Below are 27816 nucleotides of genomic sequence, written 5' to 3' on the forward strand. Positions count from 1 at the left end.
GTAATTTGACTTATGAAACTTTTTTCAGTTGATCAAAAATTTATTTTAGTCTAAAACTCTGTACTCGGATATTTTTCGAATTAAAATTCATATTCACTCCCTATTTTTTACCGTGTAATTATTTTTATTCCCGTGTTTTCTTATAGCCAGTACAGTACAGACACATCATAAGTAACAGAATTATAAGCCGGTAGCAAAGGGCCGTGCTCAGAGGACCGATTAAAATTATTCCATCGCCGACGCAGGATTCGGTCAGTACAAACTATGTCGAGCAGGCTTAATATTACCCTGAGGTGTGTTTGCCAATTAATTGCCCGAACACGTCTGTCCCGAGAGGAGACGTCAAAACCAACTCAAGACCGATGTCCTCAGCCCGATCTACAGGAGCCAGGACTTTTGATGTCTCTCACTCAGGATCCGCAGGATAAAGATGAGTATGAGGATGGATCCCTCGGGTATTTCCAAAATATTTTCCACCAGCCATATTTATTCGAACATTTCTATATCTATGTATGACACAAAATACGAAGAGGGTGGAAATAAAACTGAGAACGCCGGTTTCACTTTCCGTCGGCGATTTAACGGGCCAGTGAGAAGGGACCTTAGGGGAGCCATGAGACTTTGCCGAGTCACAAGTTAGCTTACTTGTCAGATCACGTGACAAGTTTTTAAATTACTGGTCTTTAAATGAACTGTAGCAAGTCAGCGTCAGCATTTACGCACTTCGGTTTTCGGGTGTACCCAAAGTTTATTATTTAATTGCGCGGATCAGAATTAAATTAATAGCACCGGGGTATTAATTTAATACCAGAGTATAAGTAGATAGTGTGTAGCACCGAATTAGTCGGCACAAAAGTAAAGCCGAGCTGAAAAAAGGATAATGAAATGGAAGACGGATAATGAAATGAGATAAATAAAATGGAGTTTCGCTATACACTTTTGCGCTCTTGGAATAACAATGAGGCGTGAATCTGAGAGGACAAGTTTTTAGCTGTCAAAACTGGAGCGAAATCATTCTCTTATTGATCTCGATCTTCGTGAACCAACTAACTGCTAATAAGAATTCGGTATTTCTTGTGACGATTTCAGGAGCTGAGGCTGAGGTAGATGTTGAGGAATACGAAAATATGAGTCCAGTTTGTACAAGTGAATAACCGGAGAAAAGGACACAAGAAGCCAGAGGAGCACTTGTCCCATAAGTGGTGTGTCAAGAAGAACAACATGTCTCAAGATATTCCTTCTTTTGACTGTAACACTCCTCTCGGGCGAAAAAAACAAGTGGAAATATTATATATTATATGTATCTACATTCAACGTCCAGAAAAAGAGAATGAGAAAGTAAAGGGATAGTAAAAATAACGAAAAGCTCTTCCACCACTGCCACCCAGACGTAGACAGATCATTTTTTATTGATACTCTTGTTTGACTTTCTCGGTGTAGGAGTTTAATGGACATTTTCCTTCCCACAAATATCCTTCGGGGTGTATAAACGTCTGGCCCGTCCAAACGTCTGAACGTCACTTACCGCTGTCAGCGAAAGCCAAGGTAAAATCTCTCGAGTCCAAAGCTTTCGACCCTCTGTATTAATACAGTTCGTTCTGTGGATCCTGAATTCTCTAGCCTCTATTCCACAAATATACGCCGAAACTTTACAGGGCTGACCAGTCCCATTGCCACTTACACTTTTGCTTGCTGTCTCAAAAGCGCCGACAGACGTCTTCTTCTTCTTCTGCTCCTTCTATTTCTTGTGAGATTGCCAAGTTTTGACATAAAACTTTTCCAAGCCACCACGGATTTAACTGGCTTTTATATAATATTGTTTTTAGCTATAAACCAAACACTTTTAACTCAAATAAATAACTTTAAATCTCTACTAGTAGACCGTTAAATACTCAAATAAAATTACATTCTTCACCTAGTCCAACTCCTATTTCTAGATTAGTTTTTTTTTTCTTAAAACAAAATTTAATTTTTTTCTTACTTCCAAAATAATACGTTGGAACATAAAAGTACTAAACAAAATTATAGACACACATTGGAATTCAAATAAACTTAAAACTCTGGTCTACTACACGAAATTTTAAATAAAAAAAAAAAATATTATTATTATTATTATTATTATATTCTTAAAACAACAAATTTCTGTTAGAATAATTTTTTAATACCATTTAAATCTCGCATAAATCATTTGTAATTTTAACGATCAGAAACATGTAAAAAGTAAACGTGAGTTTTAAATATTTGTAGCTCGTAAAAAGCTCGTAAAATAATTTAAAAATGGAATTTAGTGACCGGGTAATACTAGGCTGTCAGAATAGAGCTGAAGTTGTCTACGAATCTTTGAATGGAGTTAGCCGTCCAAGTTCGGCGGTTGGGTTGGTCTTAAAAAATTTTCATGGTCTCTAATTATATGATTTGAAGCAAACGGAAGCAAATTAACCAGCGAGAGCATTTAATCTCTCGAGAAACTAATACTTAAACTATCGTTTCACATGACGCATATAAATATCCAAGTCATAGTTTACAGAGATTGCTCGCATGCTTCTTGCAATTTCCTCGGTACTCACTCGTATATTTGCTGGTATTATATATAGTGCAGCAGCAGTAGCAGTACGTGAGAACCGGTGTCTTTTTTTGTTTTCAAATCCTCATAAATACGGCATTTATTCGTCCTTACACTTACAATTTAACTAAATGTACGGTTTTAATCAAGAATCAAGAATCCCGGGTTGATTGCCTGCATGACTCTCGGCTTATACTCGTACCCTCACTTATCATTTTATTATACAATTATGAATTGAAGTAATAGAGTAAAGTAAAATTCACTCAATCATCCGAATCCGTCACATCAATTCTCCGGCGCATTATGTATGTGATTAATTTAATAAACCAATTAAAATGCCGGCATTAAACCAAATTAATTTGACGGGGATTAATTAGTAGGCGAAACTGCTAAAATAACCAAGTCACAGTGAGCATCGAATGTGGGATAAAATATCGAATATTGTATTATACTCTGGTGTACTGGGAGACAATAATAGTGCATTATACAGTAATATAATAGTAGTAGTAGTTATAGCGATGGCAATAGTAATAGTCATAGTGGAATACTAGATTCAAAATACGAAATTGTAATTACCGATACCGAAACGTCAATTTGATAAACTCGCGGTTTTAAGCTTTTCTCTCTTTGTATTATTTCGTTTATTGTGTGCATGAGTGTGCGATTGCTTTGAAATTAATGGTAATATTATTAGCATTAATTGATATAAATTCTTGGATTATTGATATTGGTATTGATGTAATTTTGTAGGGAAATATATCGATGGAGTAAATAGTTGTAAATTCAGTGATTATGATAAAAATATACGTAATTAAATATTGTAATTATTGACAATAATTATTTGACTATTTAGACTTTTGAAATACTATTGGGGAAATTTAGGTTGTAAATACTATTAAATTTAAGGGAAAAATAATTTATTTATTGATTTATCATTTTACTTATGGTAGTAATTTTATAGAGGTGGTACATAGAACCAGAAAGAATACATAATTACATTATATTAATATATCATAATAAATTATTTAAGTATAAAGTAATAAGTAGATTTTTATAAAAAATTTTAACAATTTTAATGATTTAGGTTTTTCAATTATTTATATGCTTAAACATTATTAGATTTTAACCAGGTCTCAAGCTTTTTACGTTGTGTTAACATAGAGCAATTCAGCAATTTCATTTCATTAGGTAGTAAATTGTAATATTTAATTGCTACATACAGAGCATTTTTTTTGTGCTGATAGATTTATTAATTTTAGGTAAAGGTATAAGTTTTGCACGATAAAAATAAAAAAATAATAAATTTCTCTAATTTTTTAACGAAAACATCTTCTACAATGAAAAAATTAATTTAATGATTAATAAAAATTATCTATAGAAGAAAATTAATTTAATAATAAAAAAAAATATATATTATTAGAAAAATTTATAGTAAATTTAAAAAATTTTTTCTCATTAAAAAAATGTTAGTAAAAAATTTTTCATTAAAAAATATCATTCAGTAATCAATGAAACTTCCGATAATTAAAAAAAAAAAAGTCAATGCTTAATTAATAACTTTTTAATTTTCTAAAAAAATTTTTTTAATTAAAAAGAATAATTAATATATTTCAATATATTAGAGCTTTAATAAAAATTTTTCTAGTGATTAAATAAACACATAAATCCATAAAATTAATCAACGAGCATACGTGGCGGCTTTTAAAAAAATGCAATAAAAATAAATATAAAACTAAAGTTAATTTTCTCCGAGTTATTTAGCCATGAATAGCTGGACTAAGCTTGGCGCCATAAATATTGATACACATGAGCATGAGTGTATATTTTAACTGGAATTGAAATTTTGTATATAATACAAAGTATCTAAATGCTTGATAATATGGTCCTGATAGTGTGTTACGAGTAGAGAATGTGAAACAGACGAGGCCACAACGTGCCCATAATGTAAGTTAATGTGTAACTACGGGTGTAAACAACAAGTTACGTCGAAAGCCATAACGTAGGCGTCGCACAACGGTGCGTAACCTCCACCAGTATCGTATCCCAGTATACCAGTAGCGCTGGAACGATAATCGGCGCCACTGGGGAAATTAACTATCAAATCGTTAAGCAGAGGACGAAACCGATTATTTCTCCATGTTAACTACAATAGTTACGACAGTATCGTGGCTTACCTGCCCGTTCCACCAACAAATGATATTATTCTGATGCACTTATCAACCGATGCTGCTGTACTTGCTATCATAGAGTGTTCACTGATTGCAATAACCAATTTTCGTTTGCATAAACATAAACAATTTGATTTATCTCTCTACGTTTAATTTTTGCATAATTTTTGCTTTGCTCACTCTTAAGCAAAACATTTTGTAAATTAGACGCAGAATTAATTACATCGCGAGTAATAACACATAACATCGCGATTATAAGTTTGCCTTGGAATTATTTTATACAGAATATACATAGATGTAAATTAAATTTAATCAAGGAGACTCTTGCCTGTTGCATGCAGAATACTACGAATTATTCAGCTCACTCAGTCACTTAATTAGTTCGTTAATTTGTTGGAAAATTAACAAGCGAAAAGTATTCCCCGGTAATTACCCAGGGGTTTTATGACGACGTATAAACTGTAATAGAATGTAATAAAATAATTCATAAAAAGAGTCTTCCATTGTGGGCCTGTGTATTATATTCTTGTACAGATAAAGCAACAGAGGACAATTACTTAGCGCGATCTATTTTCTTTTGATCTCAATGGAGACTTAACTACAGAACTAATCGAGACTATCGCCTACTGACTTTGAGAAAAGTTTGTATCTGTATTTATATTTATATTTATATGTTATGTGAATGGATGTGGATGAAAAAAATGTCTGTTTAGTTGTATAGTTCCCAGTTGATAGAATTAATAAAAAAACAGGCGGCCAACGCTGATCGGATACCTACGCGATCCCGCTTCTCTGGCTCCTTCTCTTTGCGACATATTTATGGCTCCAAGAAATAACGATCAGTTTGCACGCCAAAATTTATTGCTGCGTAATGCGGCCTAAATGATGCGCCGGTTATGAATCAAAATCAACCGTGAGATCAAAATAAATGCTTATATGATACTATGTATTTTGCCAACAATTGTGGAAAATAAAACCTTTTTTTTGCTGAGTAGTCGGAAGGGATTTTAAAAAATTAGTGAGCATCTGAGTACGGAGTTTTTTGACGAAAATAAATTTTTGGTTAGCTGCAACGAGTCTCATTCATCAAACTACGAACTAATACTTTAAAAAATTTACCTTAAGTTGAAGCGTGTATATATTAATTATATTTTTTTAAGAAATTTGAGTTTGGAACATTGAACCAAATTTTCAAAAAAATTTTTGAGCCTTGTTGATAAGTCCTGACTTAAGAAATAATAATAATAAATTATTGATATTATTATGTTTAATTAAACAAAATTAATTACTTTAATGCTATTGAAATAAATTGCCATTTAGATATTTTTATTATTTTATATTCAATATAAAAAAAATATAGAATTCACTTCGCGGTAATTTATTAAAAACATTAATAAAATCCTCGGGTTGAATTTCACAGTGTAGGCTACCGATTATATTCAAAAATTCTTAAAAATAAATAAATAACGCAATAAAACAAAATGCACGTTATCATGATGAAGTCTTAGAAAGATGAAGTCAACAAAATTTATCGACTATGTATAAGTTATGGCTTACATTGTCTAATATAAATAGTTAAACCGGAAATTTAATGTTTTACTCAGCGTAAAAATCTTGAAAATTTTTAATAATATTTTTCGATTATCTACGGGTGAAAATTTATGAGACATTGTCTTCGTCACATGACGCAATAGCACGATAAAAGGAAGAGGGAGTTGGTATTTCACTGACAGCACGGGGGGTAATCACGATCGTGGATTGAAATCGCCCCGCGGGTTCGGTAATATTTTATACCTTGGATGATAATATCCGATTGCCGGGAGATCGAAACTCGATCGTCGCATCCAACGTCACCGCGAGCTACATGCAACAAGAGCAGATGTTCTTAAATTCGTATCAGGCATGTTATCTCGATTCCTATCCCGCGGGCACCAAGAAAACTGCTGCCCATCTGTCGATCATTTTCGACCAATTCTAAAAAATCGCCAACAAATCTGGATAATTGAGTTCTCAAAGTCTATTTTTCCGTACTAACATCACATATGCATGCTAATTTATCCCTTGTGTTTAATATAAGCTTAACGATCCTTTTTTTTCCGTTCCCTCCAACCGAGATATCGATTCGCCGCGTTACACACCGCCTGGAAATAAAAAACCAGACTTTAAATGAGACTAAAGAGAAAGGGGCTCATGAATTTCATGGTCTAGTATTAATGATTATGAAGAATTAGCTGGATATTTTGTCGGGCATTTATCCCATGAAATTAATCAATAAATCTTGCATGTCTGAAAAATGATTTAGAGGTTTTTTTGTTAAACAGTTCCTGTTTATCTACTCCAATAGAGAAATTAATCTCAATTAAATTAATTACTCAAAAAAGAAGGAAGCATTTGTCTAGCGTCTAGCATCCAGCGATTGATAAAATGATTGACGTGAATTAGCTCGCGCGAATTACTAATCAAATAACCGACCTCTAAACCACGGACGAGACAATAGACACTGTGCGTCTGGCTCGCGAATTTCCGATGCATTAATATAACGCGTACGCCCACTATCAATTCCGTTTATTGAATTACGGCATCAAAAGACTTAGCTAATGTCATTTACATGCTTGGAACCTTTTGTTAAAAGCGTATGGTACAGTAATATAACGACAGACAGGGTCCTTCCCCAACTGAACTACCGTAGACTCTTGGACCGAATATTCATTCTTTGGAGCCCTAATATTCGTAATTCGCATGTACTAGTGCATTACCTGCAGCGTGTTGTAGCCCATACTCTCATTCAAGACTCTTATATAAGCCACATCATATCATATATATCCATTTATGATGAGAGCGACATCACACGAACTAATGAAACACGAGTAAATCCAGCATGTGTGCAAGCGAAGCAAATGACACGCGTAACCGCGGATAATGCGAGTCGGGATGCTATGCGCTAGATATATCACTGCAAGGATGCGAGTCTGCATATCCTCGTGTTCTGTCCGTATGTGTGCAGTATAAGCATCTACATGCCCGCAAGTGTGTATGGACACTCGCGTCGCTCGCCCGAGGCGTCGATCCTATCAAATTACGTATACATTCACCCGCACACATGCCACAAGCTAATAACTCATTGCAATTCAGTTACCTAAATATTAAGCACCAGTGATTGATGTTCATTCTATCGATAGTTTGCATTTTTTCTCAATCCATCTTTTGTTGTAAATTTATATTTATATTCATATTAATTACCAGTCAATCAATCATATACTTTTTATTCTTAATCACTTTTTGGTCGGCAGTTGAGGTCTGCGGTTCGATTCCCGCTCGGTGTTTTTTTTTTTTTTTAAGTTTGATTTCACTCCAGTGGTTTTTCATCTCAACTTTAATTGCTTAAATATCGTTTTAAGAATTTAAATTATTTTTTTGAGCTTGAAAATTTACATTGTACATAAAAATAAATATATTTTTTCAGTCAACGAGCGCGAGTTTATTTATGAATAAATATACATAAATAGTCATATGCAGTGTTGCAATTTATAAAATACATTATATTTATTTATTTATTTATTTATTTATTTATTTATTTATACATACATGTAAAATATCCAGGTACATTAGTTTGGTCTGAAATTTAGGTATCATACTGTACTGGTCCATGAAAGGTTGCTCGAGGCGATCACCCGAGTTTATTCGTAATAAATAAAACTCAACGCTCGATATCCACATCCTCATATGAAGTAAACTTTTTTTGGTAGCCGTTATTCAAGTACACCTCATGAATTTGATCGATATTGATTTCATATGTATATGTAATCATTGCATGAAGAAACGATAAATAACTCAATAGAAAAAATAAAAAAAATTTTTTTTTTTATTTTGTTTAATCTTAAACCAGTCGGGATATAATTTAAGCGATGAGCTTTAAGACGTATTTTTCAATTAATATGCTAATGTCCAGCTTGACAATTTGAGTTTACAACGTGGCCGCAAGATGTCATTAAATTCCCGCAATAGATTTGTCTTAGCATTACAATTAAGATGCTCGGGCGCGTAAGCGAATTAAAAGTTGTAAAACATTTCTTTATTTATAAAGTAACCAAAAAAAATTTTTGAAATTAAGCCAGTGAGAAGTATATCGTAAAGAAATCCAGTCACTAAATTTATATTACATATATATTTTAAATATATACTGCATGCAATGTCCAAGTCTCAAGTCTCTGTATTTGTACATATTTATTTATTCATTTTTTTTTGTTTTTGTATTTACTATATATTTATATATATAGTCACGCATCACGACGGATAATTGTTTAACCGGCAGGATATAAATTATTTATGTTTTAAATTCCCATGAATTTTTTATGAACCACCGACACGTCGCACCGCATTTTGCGCGTTTCGCTGCGGTCTCGTGGGACAACGATGCAATTTTATTACTAAAAATAAGACATTAAACCGCTGGATGAAATATCATTCAATTACCAGATTAACTGATTTTACAGATAAACATAATAGTATCGTTACCAATTATCAAAGTAACGTTTTAGACGTCAACGCTTGTATCATTATTCCTTATTAATAAAAACCCAATAAGTAAAAGGGTCTTTTCCTTGGTTATGGATATAATAATAATGCCAGTTAAGAAGCTTTCAATGAATCACTGTTTTGTTCTGTTTTTATGTCACCAATCTCGTATTCAACACAGCACATGAGTCACTTTGTTGGCGCCCATCGGACCCGAAAACCTGTCACTCTAATTCCGATGGAAGTTAGAGATAAGAATTAATATTTTAATCACACATTTGGGGTTCTGCAGGGTCGCTAATCAATACTTACTTTCACTCTCATGGAAATCGATTTCTTTATTTTAAAAATTTATTTATCATACGAATAAATTCAACTTAATACCTTAAAAAAAAAAAAAAAAAAAAAAAATAATTTGCCTTTTTTTATTTAAAAATTTATATTCGTTTAATTAATTATTTTAATTATAAAATACCCAAGCGATCCATGATCGGATTTACTACTTTTATTCTATTTTCCTCTAGTTTTTTTTAGCCATTAATTTATTTTTTATAGTTCGGTTGGACAATTAATTTTTTGCTGAAAAATAAAGAAAAATTTATATTAAACGCGGAAGTCTAGTAGAAGAATTTAATAATCGAACCAGAAAATAGGAACTTTACGATGTACCAGCGAACAGTGGGTTTAATTGGTATGGTTGAACATATATATATATATATATATATATATATATATATATATATATATATATATATATATATATATATATATATATATATATATATATATATATATATATATATAAAATATGAAAAATTGGGTTAGCTTGGTTGTGTGTCACAAGCATATACGTCATGTATAAAGCGATAATCGATTGGCCCAGAGGCTATTCAAATTGACGTTCAATTTTATGTGATGCAGTAGTTTAATTTATCGATGCGATAAATAAATTTAGAGAGCATGATGATATTATAATAAATATGTATCTAGCATACATCACTCTCCTCCTCTTGAGTTATTATTTAGTGAGTAATCAATCCTCGTTATCTTGATCAAATAAATATATTTATCTGCATATATTTATAGTAAACTCCGCGGAGCAGAGATGCTAAGTAAATATGTGCATAAATAATTTAAAAGTTCATTAGTTCATTATTTATGTGTGATGGGACGTATAAAACCGCGTAATGACTGGATAAAGTCCTGGATTGAATAAAAGTCCAGGGAACTCTACGTGATACCTTTCCAATGTCTCATCGTCTATCTAAATGTACGTGTATGTGCTAATTTATATCCCTTTAGAACTTTTCTTTCAGTTTGCATTCGGCAATTAGCGTGTTTACACGCAATAAAATCTCCCGGGGTTTTATACCATAACGGTGATTACTAATTAGTAGATATCAATGTTCCCGGATCCATTAATGAGTAAAAAAAACAACTTTCAATTTATCATTGAAAACTTTGTGATAAAATTAAGAGATTAATTTTTTATTTTCTACGTAAGTTTGAAAAATTGAATTTCAATTTCAACTCAAGAACTTAGGCGTGTACTTTAAGATTTTTTAATTAATTAACATTTAATATTTTCCAATCAAGTCTTACATTTTACACAACTAAAATTTATTACACCCCATAAAACTTTGAGTATGAAATTAGTCGTCAATCAGTAAATAATTAGCTTCTAATTATCCATAAAAAATACCACCAGCCTCAAGCTGAATACAATCTCCCAAGAGAAAATTCCTCCTCGGGCGATAATTTTTCTTAGCATGGCGCCTTACATTTACCAATACAAGCTGAGAGTGTCCGCACGGAGATACCCGGTGTTTAATTGCGTCAATTAATATTCGCCTTTTACACAAACAACAACCAGCTGACGAAGAGTAAATAAAAATAATATAATATAAGAACCCTTTCTCTTATAATATTTTCCTTCCCAACTCTACAATAACTCGTTGAAGCTTCTTCGTATAATTCCCTCGCTCATTAACTCAAAATAAACATAAGAATTAAACGATTATGGGTTAGCCTTGCCTTTATTATTACTTATTAGCTTTCACTTTATCCGGCAAAATCTTAAAATCTCTTAATTAAATAAACCCTGGGCCGTGTTCATTTTCTCGTGATGCCGGAGTATAAATAATAAAAAAAAATACAGTGGCTTACCGTGTTCCTGTTCTTAGCATTAACATGCCTCCAACTTGAATTGGTCTTCATTGGAGCACGACCCTCGTCCATGCACGAGGATAAATCCAACACAGGGCTGAAGGAGATTGATTCTTGAGATGGGTTTTCCGGCAGTTACTATAAGAAGAAGACGAAGAAGAAGAATAAAAAGAAGAAGAAGAAGAAGGGAGTCGGTAGTCTGCATTTACACACCAAGAATTAAAGTGGTAAATGTATGTAGTGGATGTATCCTCATGGATCTACGGAACATCCACATCATCAGCCAGCGTTGGCTTCTTCTGTGGCTCTACTAAGGAATCTCTTGTACGGCTCCATCACGCTGAGAATGGATCGCTCGATTGTCGAGTGAGTAAGTGCTTAGATGAGAAGGGAAGGAGCAAGACGAAATGGACGTACACGAACAAGACATGTATGCTCACGTCTTACCGTTAAAGTCTTATTAATTAACGACAGACTGCACTGGGAGCTGCTCGCTGGTGAAGGAGTACAAGAAGGAGAACCAGAGGAATGGAAGTAAAAGTAGAAGTAGAACTGCCGTAGGTCACGGCGGTAACACGAGAACGACGACAACGACAACGACTACAACAACGGGTACGAAATAGCGACAAAGAGCTCGCTGAGATTAAGACAGAGACAAAGATGAGGTTGAAGAAGACCAAGACTAAGTAAGCGTAAGCTTGTACCACTCAGGAATATCAAGACTGTCCGCAGCCTTCGTCCTTTCTGCTCTCGATGCCCGTTTAGATATTTAATTAAGCTATCCTGACTCTGACTCTGACTCTGACTCTGGATCTACTTATACTCGTCGACCTCCAGCTATTGCTCCAGCTCTTGCTATTCCAATTCTTATTCCTATTCCTATTCCTCTACGACTACTTACCAGTCAGAATCCCTTTCGGAGAAGTCAACTATATACATTTGTATCGCGACAAGAGGGATTCCCACAGAGATCCACGAGCATAAATTCCTCCTAATTCCTCCTATCCGCTACTTTTCGTAAGTACAGCAGGCTCTTGGATCTTGGTTTGACGTGCAAATAGTTCAATGATCAACCCTTTGAGCTAATTTGCTGAATAAATCTTCTTTGTAAGCTGCAAGATTAAAGAACAATTAATTCCGTGAATTTTCCGTGGATTTTTAGTTAGGGAATGGATTAAATGTAAGGAGGGAGGTGTCACATTTGAAGTTTGGAGTTGATAACTAAACAGGAAAAAATATCCTTGGTATTCATGTTCATATTTGTTGATTTTTTTTTAATGAAATAAAAAGTAGAAGCAAAAAAAAAAGTTGTCGCTTCGTAGCTCCTAGAATTTAAAATCAAACCGGAGCACAATACACGCTTAATCCTTAAAAATTGGAACGTATTCCTGGAATCTATTTCGGGGTCTCGATCGTCCGATTCCTATTTTAGAGCTCGGCAGATTGGATGACCACAAAGAGTCGAGAATTCCGAATCCGCTGCACTAAATCTGAAGCAACATTGAGAAAATAAAATAAAGTAAAAGAGTTAAAAAGTTTATCTGCCGAAAAAAGGGCGAAGGCTGAAGGCTGGCTGGAGGCTTTTAGACCCCAGTTTGAATTATAACGAAACCTTATTCGGACGCTGTTAATAAAGGAACGAGGCGTGGAGAATTGAAAATTGCGATCGCGAATAATACTTGGGCCACACGTACGTCCTCGTTTCGCTACGGACCCTGATGAAGAATAAAGTGTATAAATAAATATATGAGACTATAAAAAATAATATAAATCCAGTATCAAAAGCTACGGGAGAAATGAAAGCTTGAAAGCTTTAGTGACAGGTTAATCACGGGCTTCTACACTCTTGAATCCACACAAGGCCCACAACTTTATATTATTGGTGCGTGGTGTGTCGACCGTGGATTGCCGAGTACAGAGCAAACGACGCGACACATCAAGACATCATTCGCTTCCAGCAAATTCAGAGATATATGTCTCGAGATAAATAAGTAAATAAATAAATAAGTGTACACGCTTGGAGCGAGGAGTGAGGATGTAGATTCTCTCTTTTCCTCTAAGAGGAATTAATGCTTTTCAGTATTATGTACGCACTGGCATGCGTGGGTGGCTGCTTTACGACGAGGGTCTCGGCCTAGTGGGATAGACACGTCGTGGGAGTACTTCTGACGCCCTAAAATTTAATCCACACACCTGATGTCATTTCTTTTTTTATGGTCTTACTTTTCTTAGGAGGAAATTCTTGCGAATATCATTATCAAAAAATTTTTAGATTTTTAATTACATTGTACATAGCTCGAGTACTTTTGAAACAATTTTTAATAATAATGTTGCTATTACAGGATCAATTAATAATTTTATAGAGGAATGTGAATTTCATAAAAAATTGACTATCACCAGAATAATATCCAAAATGATGAAAACGCACAAATTTTCTTAATTGTACAGATGATTAATTAAAAATTATAAAGTCGATAGCCGACAATCAATGGATAAACAATTCGACTAAAAGAACTCACGATCTCTCAAGAGTTTATTTGAAAGTAATAAAAGCAAAACGAATTTATTCTTTGTCTCGGCAAAATCTAAAGATCTCCGATTTCTCGCGATCTCAGAGTTTACATCATTGAATTTTATTACCGACTAAAACTGATGCTCAGTACTTCTTACAGAGTTTTAGTTTTTATAAACTTTCCTCTTACTCACTAGTATATAGAAGATTGTTGTACAAAAGTCGTGCTAGCGAACGCTGACGGGCGACACCGTAAATCGCCTCGACTCTCGGTAATAAAAATAACACAAAAAGAAAATTTGAAACTAAATTCAAAAAAAAAAAAAAAACTTCCCGCGATATAATATTGTCTCCTCTCAGCTTCTTTTCAGTCCGGTTTTCGCGCCCAAGAATAATAACTACTACAGAATAAGGATGAGACTGGACCGAGTCAATGCAGCCGGTTGTCTTTTTTAGTCCGGGCTTTATTATTCATTTTTTTGCCCTCAAAACTGGTTCCGAGTTTGTGCTCGCCTAAAATCGACATTCATCGAGCATTCCTTCCAGAGTTTGCCAAAAACATATAACAAACATATAATTAAGTCATAACCATAACCATAATTATCACAACAATAAGTGTAATTACTGAAACTATGTATGACTAACTATAACTATCTTCAACCGTAATAAAAAGCAGAATGTACAAGAAAAAATTAAAACTCCCAAAAATCTCGTTACCCATCTCTGCGATGCGAGCAAGGTATTCAAAAAATCTTCACCAATCATCGAATGATTTATGATTTTTCTTACGTTTAAAGACACGAGGCGACATTCCGAGCTAATTCCTCGTTACGCTAATGCTTCAAGACCCCAATCAATCCGTGATCTGATTGGTAGTTTAACGACTGGAGCTTTTTTGCAGCTTCAGTCGATAAGATCGATTATCCGCGTTATTTGCAGAACTTGTTACTTTTTCTTTCCTCCTTGCAGAGCAACAAAACATAGAAGAATAAAAGAGAAAAAGAAGGACAAAAACAATCTGTTTTTCAGCGAGAGTACTCGTGTACGGCTCAAAAAAGCCAGCAAAAAAGCTAAATGACAAGGTAATTGATAGATGGGTTCTTTTTGTTGGGTCACTGGTGTTGTACAGTGTTTTCAAACCTGGAAACGTGAGATGCGTCCGAAGTCTGAAGCCTCAAGTCCTCTCTCTCTCTCTCTCTCTCTCTCTCTGCGAGAGTGAAAGAAACGGAAAGGATTCATTCCTACGTGGTGGAACGCCAGACACGCGGGTTTTTATCGACAAGCTTCCAGAACCCGATTGGAATGCAGCTCTCGGTAGCATTAAAACTGTTCCGGTTTTTCTTAAGCAAATCTCAGATTTTGGTATAAATCAGCAGTAAAACCTCGCGGTAGATTCATTAAGCCACCAAAAAACTGATACCTTCGTCAGGTTTAATTAAAATATAAAAAGGCAGATGTTCCAATGGAATAAATTACCGGGTATGAAATATTTGATATTTCCTTTTCCGTTTTGGGTTCGTTTGTTTGCCGTTTGGTGGAAAGCTGGCTCTGGTTGTTTGGTTGATCGATTTTAGTGGATACGGCTATGGCTAATTTGTCTCTTTTCTCCGGTTCGGATGGAAAATGCGGTGTAGATGTGGGTGGATCGGAGATAGGAGCAGATGGAGGCGATAGATCGAGTTGGAGATCCACATGAAATAGTATGCTACTGTATACTGGAGTTCACTGTCGATGTTGCAAAAGTAGATGGTTAAAGTGCGGCGTCGTCTCGTCGAACGGAAATGTAAAACCGCAGAAACCGCGATCGACGGTTACCAACAGAACACAACCCACCCCATTAGTACTAAACTCTGATACTCATCCCCGTGGCCGGTATTTTTATTTTCCTTGGTCTCGACATTCACCACTGAGTCCAATGCTCGCTCTTCCTCCAACCAGTATCCATCGAATCTTACCCTATCCATCCTGGGTTCCGTTTATGAGGATGCAATATGCTCGGCTCTTTCCGACTCAACTTTACTTTTTAGATGATGCACCCTCTGCTCTCTGCTTTCTACTTTCGTAGTAGCTCAGTGTACTTATAACCATAACATACACCAGAGTGGCCTTAAAGCCTGGCATTTTTCCGATTCTACGACTACTCAATGCTGGATAAAAAAGTCTACGTCATTTTTTTACAACTCTGCTTACTCGACAAATTTTTATGACATCACATCATACTCACTTTTGTAAAATCCTAAGTAAAGAGCAGACTACGTATTTTTCTGTCTTGATACTCATCGCCGTTTAATATGCGATATCAAAAATGCTTGATAGTTTGCTTTACTGCTAATATTACGATTGCATATGTGATATGCAAAATGTATACATTAAACTAAGGTTTATTTATTCTGTCGTAAAATATTGGAAATAAAAATAATATAAGAGGCAAATGTTAAGTATGTATAAGTATTTCAAAGTGCAGTAAACATACTCGAGTAGTAAAAATTCCAATAAGTGCATAAAACTCTACACATTCTTGAGATAAAAGCTTCAAGACGCGATACACTTTACTGTTTTAAATAAAAGGAGAGTTTAGTTGCCGAATGTTTGGCATATTGTTCACCAGAAGATGGAGGAGTTAGGGAAATAGTTTACATAATTCGGATGATGACTTTCAATTATCGACTGCAGGGTTGAAGTTCACTGTATAGCTTTGGGTTCCAACTTCTAGGCATAGAGTAGTTACTTTATCAACTTATGAACAACTCACGAGCTACAAAAATAATTTGTTTAAAATTTTTTCTGCAAAGAAAAAAAAATTAACTATTAATTTCGCATTTAAATTCTATTAAATTTTATTAAAAATAAATAATATACAAGATTAAAATTCCATAGAGAGTATAGTCGTGCTAAATGGTGATAAATTGAGCAATTAATATCGTCTGCTCGTGATACGATGAGCAAAAATAATAGCAGATGCGTAAGACATAAAGCCGGGATGAAGATGAGTACCGGGAGCTTACTTCCAAGCTGACTAATCATTTTCTCATCAGCCCTCTTCTCCACTCGCTGGTCCGGGTTTAATACAATATTATATTATATCGTGCAAACGCACATTTAGGACTAAACTTAACTCGTAACAAAACTGTACCCCGTGTATTAATACTCTAGCTTACGAAAACACGCATAGTGAATATTTGCACTGTGAATGTAAATGTGAGCGTTAGTCTACTAGTAGTATATTTTCTACGTTTGTGATGGTAAACGTGGAAACGCTAATGTCTTTATCACGAGACTGCGGAACTGCCCCTTATGGAGCTACAATTTGTTCCCTCTAATGATCCCTAGGGCATGGGATTTCACACATCCCGCAAACTCCGAGCCATTACAGCACCCAAAGTCTCGATAATTCTTCTTCTCTATTCGGTGGTTCCTCGTCCCCTGGCGATTGTTCTGCAGCGTATGTTCCACCAGAGAAATACTGATATTTTTCTTTAAACACCATAAATTTGCGGTTTTAGAATTATTTTTCTCTTCTGCCGATCTCTTTTTTTCATTACGCGATAATAACGCTATGCTTTTTTTCTGTTTTTTTGTTTTACTTCCGCTTAAATTTTATGCAATGCACACGTGTGGATGTGATTGAATTTCCTGGTTTACTTTGTCGAGCGTTTTACATTCGGATCCGACTACTCTGATTCGGCCGGCAAAAAAGTTTAAATTATTTTTTTTTCATTTTCTCAATTCCTTTTCAATTTTCGTGTTTTTGATGAATGCCTCGTGGAAATGTCACGCACGATCGCTTAAGGATTATTCGCCATTGACAAAGTTTTTTTTATCTCGATAAAAAACTCCCGGAAAAGTTTGAAAAATTATTTTTTACAAAAATTGCTTCAATCACATTCTAAATAAAAAAATCCTCAGTCCCATAAAAAAAATCCATAATTCCACTTATAAACAAAGAATTTCAAGTGATTACATTCAATCGCGTGTAATACCATCAAAGAAGATAATTGAAACCAAAATTCATCTCAAATGTCTAGCATTTCATCTCACTGAAAAAGAAAATTTCCCAATTTTTACAGATCTAATCTCTATTATCCACCTTACCGGCATTGAAGCCATAATTACCTGAAAATTTAACTCTCTTCCCCTCAAGAAAGATCTCGTAAGGTCAGATCCTTGGCTCTACAAAAAATTCAATTCAAAGTTGAAGCCATAAAAATGAATAATAAAATATGGCGGCCTTTAAAACAAAACCGGACTGAAATAATGTTTTATGCATAATATCTGAATAAAATATCATTACAAAGTCCTTTTGATTCCTTGTACGTACGTTCCTTTCCTTTTTTCCGACATCGAGGCTCCAGGCAGTAGCCTCCTTGATCCAGACATCCAAACGCATGTTAGCTCAGCATCTAGCCGGCGAACTAGCAAAAGAAACGAGAGAAAACATCACCCCTTTACTGTTTGCTTTCGCTTCATTCCTCGCTTCCTCATTCCCTCTTTACACACACTGGCTTCTCATTCCTTTTCTCTATTTTTCCTTTACCCTCACTCACCCCATACGCACACACGCAGCGCGTTCAACCCTTTAATATAGAGCTAACTTCAATTGCAGCTTGGAACAGTAATAATAGTCATCGAGACCGACTCTTTACTCCTAGGTGAGTACCTGTAACGTTCAGTCTTTTGAAACCTCAACAAATATCGCGATTACGGTTTCCTGTTTTTAATGCGCTTTCATTAAAACTATTTCCCCATTTTTATAATATTTCATTTTATTAATTTCACTTCATAATTTTTCTCGAGATAAATCCAGCTCGTAAATTGACGTTTCACGTGTATGTATGTTTAAAAAAAAATTAAAAAAAAAAAAATAGAATAGGGGAAACAAAATGAACAAATAAATAATATTTATATAATAAATCGTTTTATAATCGCCAGGTAAACTTAAACTCTTTTTGTTGAACTTGTAGCATCGAGTGTTAGATGATTTGTAGGGATATAAGCTTTATCCTTTTTTTACCATTATTATATTTTTTGCATGTAACTCGAAGCAAATCGAGTATTCGTAGATCCATGTATAAATCCAAGTACAAGTAAGCAAACCAGAAGTAAAACGCAGGTAATTTGCCACGAACATTTCGTTTTGTATGTCTAGGAAGTTTTGATTGAGCTGAATAGATTGGGCTCCGACTCTGGCTGGTGTAAGGGCTGCTAGCTATGCTAGCAGGGTGATCGTGCGCATCGCATGAACCAGGAACATTAGGGTGACGTGTGCGTGAATGCCGTAAAATCGATCGATGTTGGGCCGGCGCCGTTATATTCCTCCCTATCCCTCTTTCTCTTTCTATTTCGCTCACATACAAGTACAAACACAGCTGATAAGTCTGTTGGTTGTTGAATATGATGGAAATGAAAAATTATCCCCGTTCGATGATGAAAATTAATTGGTTCCTCGTATTGTGCTAATAGAAACAACACAGAATCAAATTCTCTTTAGAGAAATCTAAAAATATTTTCTATTCGGTTGTATCAACCCTCGGTCCATTTCACCATTTTTGAGGATGATTAACTGCAGCGTGCTTTCATCGGCACAATACAACTCAATTAATGGGCAGTCCATTAGTTTAGTTGCCAGTCGTTGAAATATTTATGTAATTATTTAATGACAAATCCAGAAATTTCACGGACCAAATTAATTAAAATGATAATTGTGTTTGTTTGTTTTAAAGTAACAATTTGGTTTTTTATCTCTGTTGCAGCACAATTGCGTACGCCGAGAATAACAGAGCACCCATCGGATATAATTGTTGCGAAAAACGAACCAGTGACTCTGAACTGCAAAGCCGAGGGGAAACCCGAGCCAACGATAGAGTGGTATAAAGACGGGGAACTGGTACAAACATCCCCGGGAGATGCCAAATCTCACCGCGTTTTGCTGCCCACGGGCTCACTTTTCTTCCTGAGAGTGATGCACGGGAAGAAAGAACAGGATGGAGGAGTCTACTGGTGTGTAGCGAAGAACCAAGCCGGCAGCGTTAGCAGCAGGAACGCAACTCTCACCGTAGCAGGTAATTTTAATGTTTTATTGATTTCGCTGATCAAATAATTTCGTCCTCACATTAAAAAAAAAAAAATTATTTGATTTGACAAAAATATTTTTATTTAAGAACAAAATTATCTTGAAAAGAACTTTAATTGCAAATTTGTTATATTCGATCGATACAATCAAATTTTTTTGTCTAAAAATGAAATAATAACAAAATTTTGAACAGAAAATCATTTTTGAATCAATGAATTTTTTATAAGTGCACGCATTAATAAATCGTTGCATAGTATAGTATTATTATAAAACAATGAATGCAATACTAATTGTATGGAAACCTAACAATTAATAGCACTGAGAGTGTGTATTGATACTTTGAATAGAAGTGTCAGGATATTGGATTTAATTAGTTCGCTGAACCAACAAAGCAATAACTCGCTCTCGAAGAATTAATTGAAACAATAAACATAAATAAGTAATTATCGATAAATGTTATGAGCAATTAATTATTTATTAAATGAATAAATAAATAAATAAATGATTTAATTATTCGATTAACATAATATATAAATATATAGATGTATATATATATTTCTGGGTCGTACCCGTTTGAAAAGTTAATCACTCGAATTTCCCAGATAAATACTGCTTGAAGCACTACTGCAGCCCGAGCGATTACAGCTATCGTAGAGTCGCATAATTCTCGTATAAAAGCTCGCGAGGACAATTAGCATTAATTACGATACGGATGTCGAGTAGAGTCGAGCTTGTTTACAATTCTAAGTGGTAGTTGTTATTTATATACCTGTATACTATCCACATTGTACAAACATTAATTTATAAATATAATATATATACACGAAGCATAGTTATAGTTGCATGGTTATTATTATTATGCATACAAATATAAATATAAATATAAATATGATATGCAGTTACTGTAGCAATGCATAATTTCCGGTAGCACGTTCAGTGATATCTTATCCAAGTTTTTCTCGGTACGTGTTACAAGAGCATGCAGACTCACAAAGCACCGTAAGCACCGTGTAGCATCAGAAAAAGCTCAGTACTGTAGTACTCTGTGTTATTATATGTACAGTTTAGTGAAAAATGTTAAGCTTTAATGTATTTTTTCTCCCACTTTCTTATCCCTCGGTGTGCTAACTCTTGTCGCGGTGATATTCAACCAGAGAAATTCCGCTTACGGTCTCGTTAGTGCTGTATATTCAGATAAAAATTCCTGTTTTTTTTTTTTTCAAGTCTCTTTTATTACGCACGAATGGATATCATTGCGCTGAGAAGCTTTAATGTTAAAAAAAAAGAATTATGACAAATGTAAAAGTAACATTGAAATTATTGAGGCCTTTGATTTTTCGGTTATTGTAATTAAAATTTAAATATTTGATACGACATTAATTTGTGACGTATTTTTGTATGCGTGTGTACAGTTATTGATATTTAATCCTCTGGAAAATGCGCGCAGTTAATGAAAATTTAATAACGCATGTAAACTGTTATTTAACAATATTTAATTGCTTAAAATCAAAATGTTATTTAATACCAGTGAAATTTATGTTGCTCTGTATTCTGTATCGCAGTTGTGTAATCAAAGCTCTACTCTATACTCAGTATCGGGGTATAATTCGAACGACACATTTTATGGCAATACGCTCGCGATAAATTTACCAATGGAGAGAAAAATAATAGAAAAAATGCCCACCGAAACCGAAATACGAGTACGTGTACGAACACTCTACAACCGCTTTTGTGCAAAACATATAGAGAAATAGAGTAAAGATAGAGATAGAGCCGTTGCTAAATTATTCTGATTTATGTAGGTCACCAAAAACTCAACCGTTGTTTGTGTATACAAATAAATTTGTAGATCGAATATGAAACGTGATATTTTATTCATATTCATAATTAAAAGCATCGGGATTTCATTGATAAACTTTACCGCTTTGCTGGATTTCATTGAATGTTCAACTCTGCTGCAACTATTCGGTTTTTTTTTTCAGCGGACCGAATTTTCATTGAAAAGAGCACAAGTGTAGGAACAGAGTAAACCACCTCTTTATGTCTCGATTACCTATTAGCTATAGCAGTTCGTAGTTAAAGCTCGTGTCTTTGACCGGATCAAGGGATACGACGACCATTAAAAGGACGCGAGTAAAATTTGAAGCTTGAATATTATTAATTGGTGACTGTTGGCAACTTTTTGACGAATATGCGGCGATTTTACGGTTTTTTTTAATACTTGAAAAGATATTAACCGTGGTTATAACTAAAAAAGTAAGCTCTTTAATTGAAATGATAAGCCTCTTATTTTAGTGAAAGAATTAAAAGAAAATTTTTTAAACTAAAAAAACACCGATTAATGGCAAAATTAACTAAAAAGTAAAAAAAAAAATTTGGAATAAAAATTAAGAGATAAAAAAAAATCTCATTGAAATTGAATAATTATCAAAATTACCTTTCATTTTTTTGTTTTTACAATAAAATGAATTTTACTATCAATCATTACATTTTTATTATCAATTTTTTAATTCAAAATTATTTTAAAGACTATATTCCATTCATACAGGTCCATCTAATAAAATGGTATCAATTAAAAAAATTTGGTACATAAAAACTCGATTTGTTCTAAAAAAAAAAAAAAAAAACACAGTTCGAAATAATTTCGGTAGCATCATGTAAATAATAGATTAGAGTCCTGAAAATAAATGGAGGCTTGAATAGCAAACGGCGAATAATAAAAAAATATTGAGCCAAGAAAATGTCGGCAGAGTATTACTGTATACCTTTATGTCTCTTTATCTTCCTTACACACACACTGAGAGCATTAGAGATATAATTTACCGTCTCTGGCGTATGCCCTCGTATATTATTCCACGAAATGGCGCCAGTGAACTTGCTGTAGGTGGCTAAGACCAATTCTCCGAATACTTACTCCTCTTTTGCTCTTGCTCTTGTACTTAAATATTTAACCTTTTTTTCTCGTGAATTTTTTAATGCGTTCGCATCGGGTGCTCGCGGTATTAATGCGTGCTTCACTGCTTTAATGGGTACGTATGTAGAGTAGTCGTCCATTGTCCTGGTGAAAAAGTGGTAAGCTCACCTGATCGCTGAATACAACCGAGTGCCCGGTCTGTACAACTGGGCGCCAACCTATTGTTTTAGAGACCTCCCGTAAGATCTAACGAGCCACCCGACAGCTGAATTTTTTTTTTAAACCTTTATTTTTTATCCCATTGGCTATTATTTACTTATTTTTGTTATTAATTCGCTTAGTCTTACTTGTCCTCCTCGAAGTTACTTCTTAATTACGCCTCGGGTTAATTCTGCGGCTGCTTCATTAGAGTACACGTATTATAGGTATATTGAGCAGAATTCTGAATACAGGGAATGGAAATTTGCGGGACTGTGAACAAGGTATCGTATGACACGGAAAATAAATAAGTCCCGTATAATGTTCGAATTATATGCACCGTATGTAAGTCGAGCATTGAGACAGGTAATCCAAGATACACTTATACTTATATCAAGAATTAAGCAGGAGAAGACAGTAGCGTGTACGGGGTAATATAATGCAAGTTAATTCGACCTCACTTAGTCCTTCTCATCGCAAACATTAACAAGTCCCTTGTAAATTGATACTTTTCATTTTGGAGCCTTTCCAGTCACTCGGCGTTGTACGCTGGCTGGTTAAGTTTTTTTTTGTTCAATTGGATTATAATTATCATCTACCACTTACTTCGCAATTTTAAGGTCTAGTCACAATTATCCAAGAAAAATTTTTCTTTATTTTACCACTCAATTTTCTTCAAAAAAATGTATTATTATTTCTTAATCATTGAGTTATTTATTAATTGCAAATTTCAAAAAATTAAATCGTCAAACAGACTAATATTCAAGGTCTAACTACATAAAAACGGTTTGTCTGACGTAAATTTTCTTTCAGACCAATTTTGTAGAACGTCAAATTTTCTTTAAACTTTATCATCATTTTAATTTTATTGCTTGATGGTTTGGAGGTTTAAAATAAAAAATACGTTGAGAAAAAAATTGGAAAATTGCGATGATTTTTTTATACTAATTTTAAGTTTTAATAATTTTTTTTTGTCACCTGAAAAAATATTTTTGGTTTGTTTAAAAATAAAAATTATCAGATAATTTTGAAACATACACAGCCCAATTTTTATCAGGTCATTTTATCAAAAATTATGAGTGAACATATTTGATAAAAACTTTCTTCTCAGAAAAAAAAAAGTTAACAATTGATAAAAGCCAAGTTTATTTTGAAAGTTGTTGATTTATTTGAACACATTTTTATGATATATTTATGTTGTTAAAGTATATTGAGCAATAAGTATAGTGGAAGTATGATCATGATTATGATTGTGATTGTGATCGAGTTTGAGCGTGGCACATTGATGAAAAATAAATGACAAGGCATATCTCATAACTTTCTATCCCGAGTTGGTTAAATCAACGATACATGAAGATTGAGCTGGTATTGATATTGATTGAACTAAATAATTTTTTTGACGTCTCTATTTGATCAAGTTATTAAATCGTAACTCTTAGTAGATAGTATAGGGTTAAATTATATTGGAAGCAGATCTGAGATGTAATAAAATAGAGTAGAGAAATAGATTGATTTAAAGGAGTTTCAATCAGGAGCACGCAGTGACGATGATAATGCTCCATGGGATAATCATTATATTAAACGTACGTTCTATTAAATGATTGCCGAGCTCTGACGAGGCATTTTTATAACTGATCAAAATGATTTTGCGTGAGTCAGCGGTCTCGAAGGAAAAGACTCTGTGACAAACTTTACTTCACATTATCTTATATTATCTTATATTATATTAAGTAGACAGAGAAGAGCTAGAGTTGAGATTTTTCAGTAAAACTTGGATTCTACTTTAATTAAATATCTATTTCTTCGAGCATAGTTCTCTGGTATCTGGTTAGCAACCGGATTCTCACTGATCGAACTTTCTTTATAAGAATCGCTCAAGATAAATTTTAAATTAAATAACCGCGGGAGTTTTTAAACATTATAACTTATATAAGACAGAGTAAAGTTGTTGTTTCCGAAGTAATTGTTTAACTTTATTCAAAATATTATTTATACACCGGGGTGCATTAAGGACAAATGAATTTACCGTGGAATCTCGGGAATATTTTCATTTTCAAAGACAGCAATCCATTGTCGAATAATTTAATCAGAACGTCGATCGCAATGCAATATCCATTAGCTAATAAAATTCCGAAGCGATAAAGGACAAACTGCAGAGAACAGACTGGAGACTGTAGACTACAGACTGTCGGCATGGTATGCTATGCTATGGTAGCACGGTGGTGTGTTCATCTAGCTCACCAGCACAAGATAACTTAGTTCTAGCTGCAGGCACTCCATCAACTAATGAGTCGCGAGAAAACCCGGCTGCATCACGGCACTGATAAATATAGCTATATATATATATATATATATGTGTGTGTGTATATCTCCACAGTAAAGTCTTCTGTAGACCGTCTGTACTAAGTATTATACAGGAGTAGGAGTTGTTCAGTACTTATACACGAGAGAAACCTCCAGAGAGTACTGACGCGGTCAACAAGATCTACAAGTCTACGAGTCAAGTAATAAGGGGCTAATTAAGACAGTGAAATGTCTGTTGAAAATCATCTGTCCACTCTGTCACACTTTATTTAACAACATCACCACTATCACTCTTTTAGGTCAAATGAAAATTATTTTTAAAAATTTAACAGCAAATAACGATATTAAATTAAGTTTAAAATCTTCAAGATTGGACCTAAGGCGAGAGTAATAAATAAACTTACGTGTCAAGTCGATCGTTTGATTCCTGAATTAATGATTATCGGGCAGCGCGTGGGAAACCTACTGGCACGGTACGTCAGGAAGCCTTACGTGATCGTTTTATTAAAGTTTAAACGGAGAGAAAAAATTTAAAAGAGCTTACATTAAGATAGAATCATATGAGCTACGGATTGAGTGATGTCAGTACATCAAACTAGTTGTGTGTGGAATATTTATCAGTTTTGTATATAGTATAAGTAACAGTAACAGTAAGAGGTAGAGCGAGAGCAAAGGTAGAGTTGTGAGCGGCAATCAAAACTACAAAACGTGTTTTTACATCAGACAAGTTATGTTAAGAAGTGGTTAACAACCGCGACGAGATTGACGCATTTATGGGATTAATGAATAATAAAAAGTTAATAATGGCTCTAAATTACTCAAGTGCTTTGATAATAAATATTATACCACCTGATTATCTCATTGATCATAAGTTTGTAATTTTATTGGACAAGAGTATTCGGTAGCTGTTTTATTTCTGTTTGTATCGAGCGCTTAACTTTAACTTTTGAGAGCAGAGTTTGATAGTTGCTATACGTAAAAAAGATCCTGGTACGGATTTTACACACTTTTTAGTGTTTTATTGAAAACCGATAGTTCTTGGTAGAAAAAAAATTACAAGCTTCTTTGCTCAAACTTACGTCACATCAATAAAAAGTTCCCAATAAAAACTATCCACGATACTGTATTTCAAACAATCGATTTTTAGTGTTTGGAGATAGTCATTTTCGAAGGAACAAATTACAGAGTGATTTAATTTTATAGTCGTTAAATCCACAGATGCAATACTATTATTCGGACCAATATATCTATTTATAAACACAACCTGTCCTGACGCAAAAGCAGTTGTTTAATTTAGGATAGGGTTTGCTAGTCGTAGAGCAACCAACAATTTCGAAAAGGTCATCATGGATTCTTCAAACAGAATTTCAATTCTTCATCTTCATCTTCATCATGTTTTTGTTCTTATTAGATGTATTGGTTGGTCGAGCTTGTAGTTTCAAGCCTGAGGGCTTCGATAAGTCGATTTGATGGCGACCCATGAGAGGCTTCCAAGAATTCGACCCCACGTGCACCGAACAAAGCAAGAAACTCAGAATCACCAATGAAACGAATGCAATCACCCCATAATTTAGATAACTCTTATTTAGTGACTCGACCTTCAGTGTATCATCTAGTTCTAACACTGCAATGCTTTTTAGCACTCGCCGAAAGATAATAGCTCGAGGATTAAGTTGTAGATCCTCAGTGTGGCCCGGAATACATAAAATAAGAGCTCACTGGCGATCAGTAGCCGGTTTTCGGGTTTGGATTGGTTTACGGGCAAGAGTATAAATACTACTAAGAATCTTATGTTTCCGTCTAGTGCCTGGAGTTAAGTAGCCCGCTCGTAAAGTATCCAGTGGCCCTCGGAGACTCGGATGATGGGGATTATGTAACGCCGGAAGCCCAAATCGGCAAATGAACGAGCTAATATAGACCGGATGAGCCTCTACAAGTACAGGCTTATTTTGGATAAGGATTATCCAAAAGTATGTGGTATCTATACTTATATTTGTGATTTAGTATAAGTTTGTGTGTGCTAGCTAGAAAGAAGCTGAGAAACCAAAAGATCTTTTTGTGGATTCAACATGATATGATATGATGCTGATGCAAATAGCTGTACAGGGACGTTTATATGTTTATTGTATCCTTAGAGATTGACGTAAGCCGTTTGGTATTATGCAGTCTTCACTTTGATGTAGATTGCACATTGTATCGCGTCTTTGTCTTCTTTATGTTCCTTATATACCGAACTATCACCATCACCATCACCATCATCATCATCATCATCATAATCATCCGAGATATTATTCTTGCCTTAACTCAACGGTCATCACAAGCTGCGTTTTCTCTTTGGTTATCCTGTGATCCTCACGATCCGACGTGCCACGATCCATAACCAAATTGAAACGCCGAGCGAAAGAG

The 27816-nt window shown here is 34.3% G+C and overlaps 2 protein-coding genes across 3 annotated transcripts in view; one reads left to right on the forward strand and one right to left on the reverse strand.

Annotated features, from left to right (window-relative positions):
- The window catches only part of LOC141534839 (roundabout homolog 2), a 258219-nt gene that overhangs the window by 104439 nt on the left and 125964 nt on the right, over nt 1-27816 (forward strand). For both annotated transcript variants that reach the window (XM_074254429.1, XM_074254430.1), the window contains exon 2: nt 19675-19983. In XM_074254429.1, coding sequence (XP_074110530.1) covers nt 19675-19983 — 309 coding nt within the window. The remainder of the gene's footprint in view (nt 1-19674; nt 19984-27816) is intronic.
- The window catches only part of LOC141534840 (uncharacterized), a 173424-nt gene that overhangs the window by 16127 nt on the left and 129481 nt on the right, over nt 1-27816 (reverse strand). The window lies entirely within an intron of this gene.

Source organism: Cotesia typhae, unplaced genomic scaffold (genome assembly GCF_013202065.1).
Source record: "Cotesia typhae breed Kobodo isofemale line unplaced genomic scaffold, CoteBio_Ctyphae scaffold_13, whole genome shotgun sequence".
Classification (NCBI taxonomy): Eukaryota; Metazoa; Arthropoda; class Insecta; order Hymenoptera; family Braconidae; genus Cotesia; species Cotesia typhae.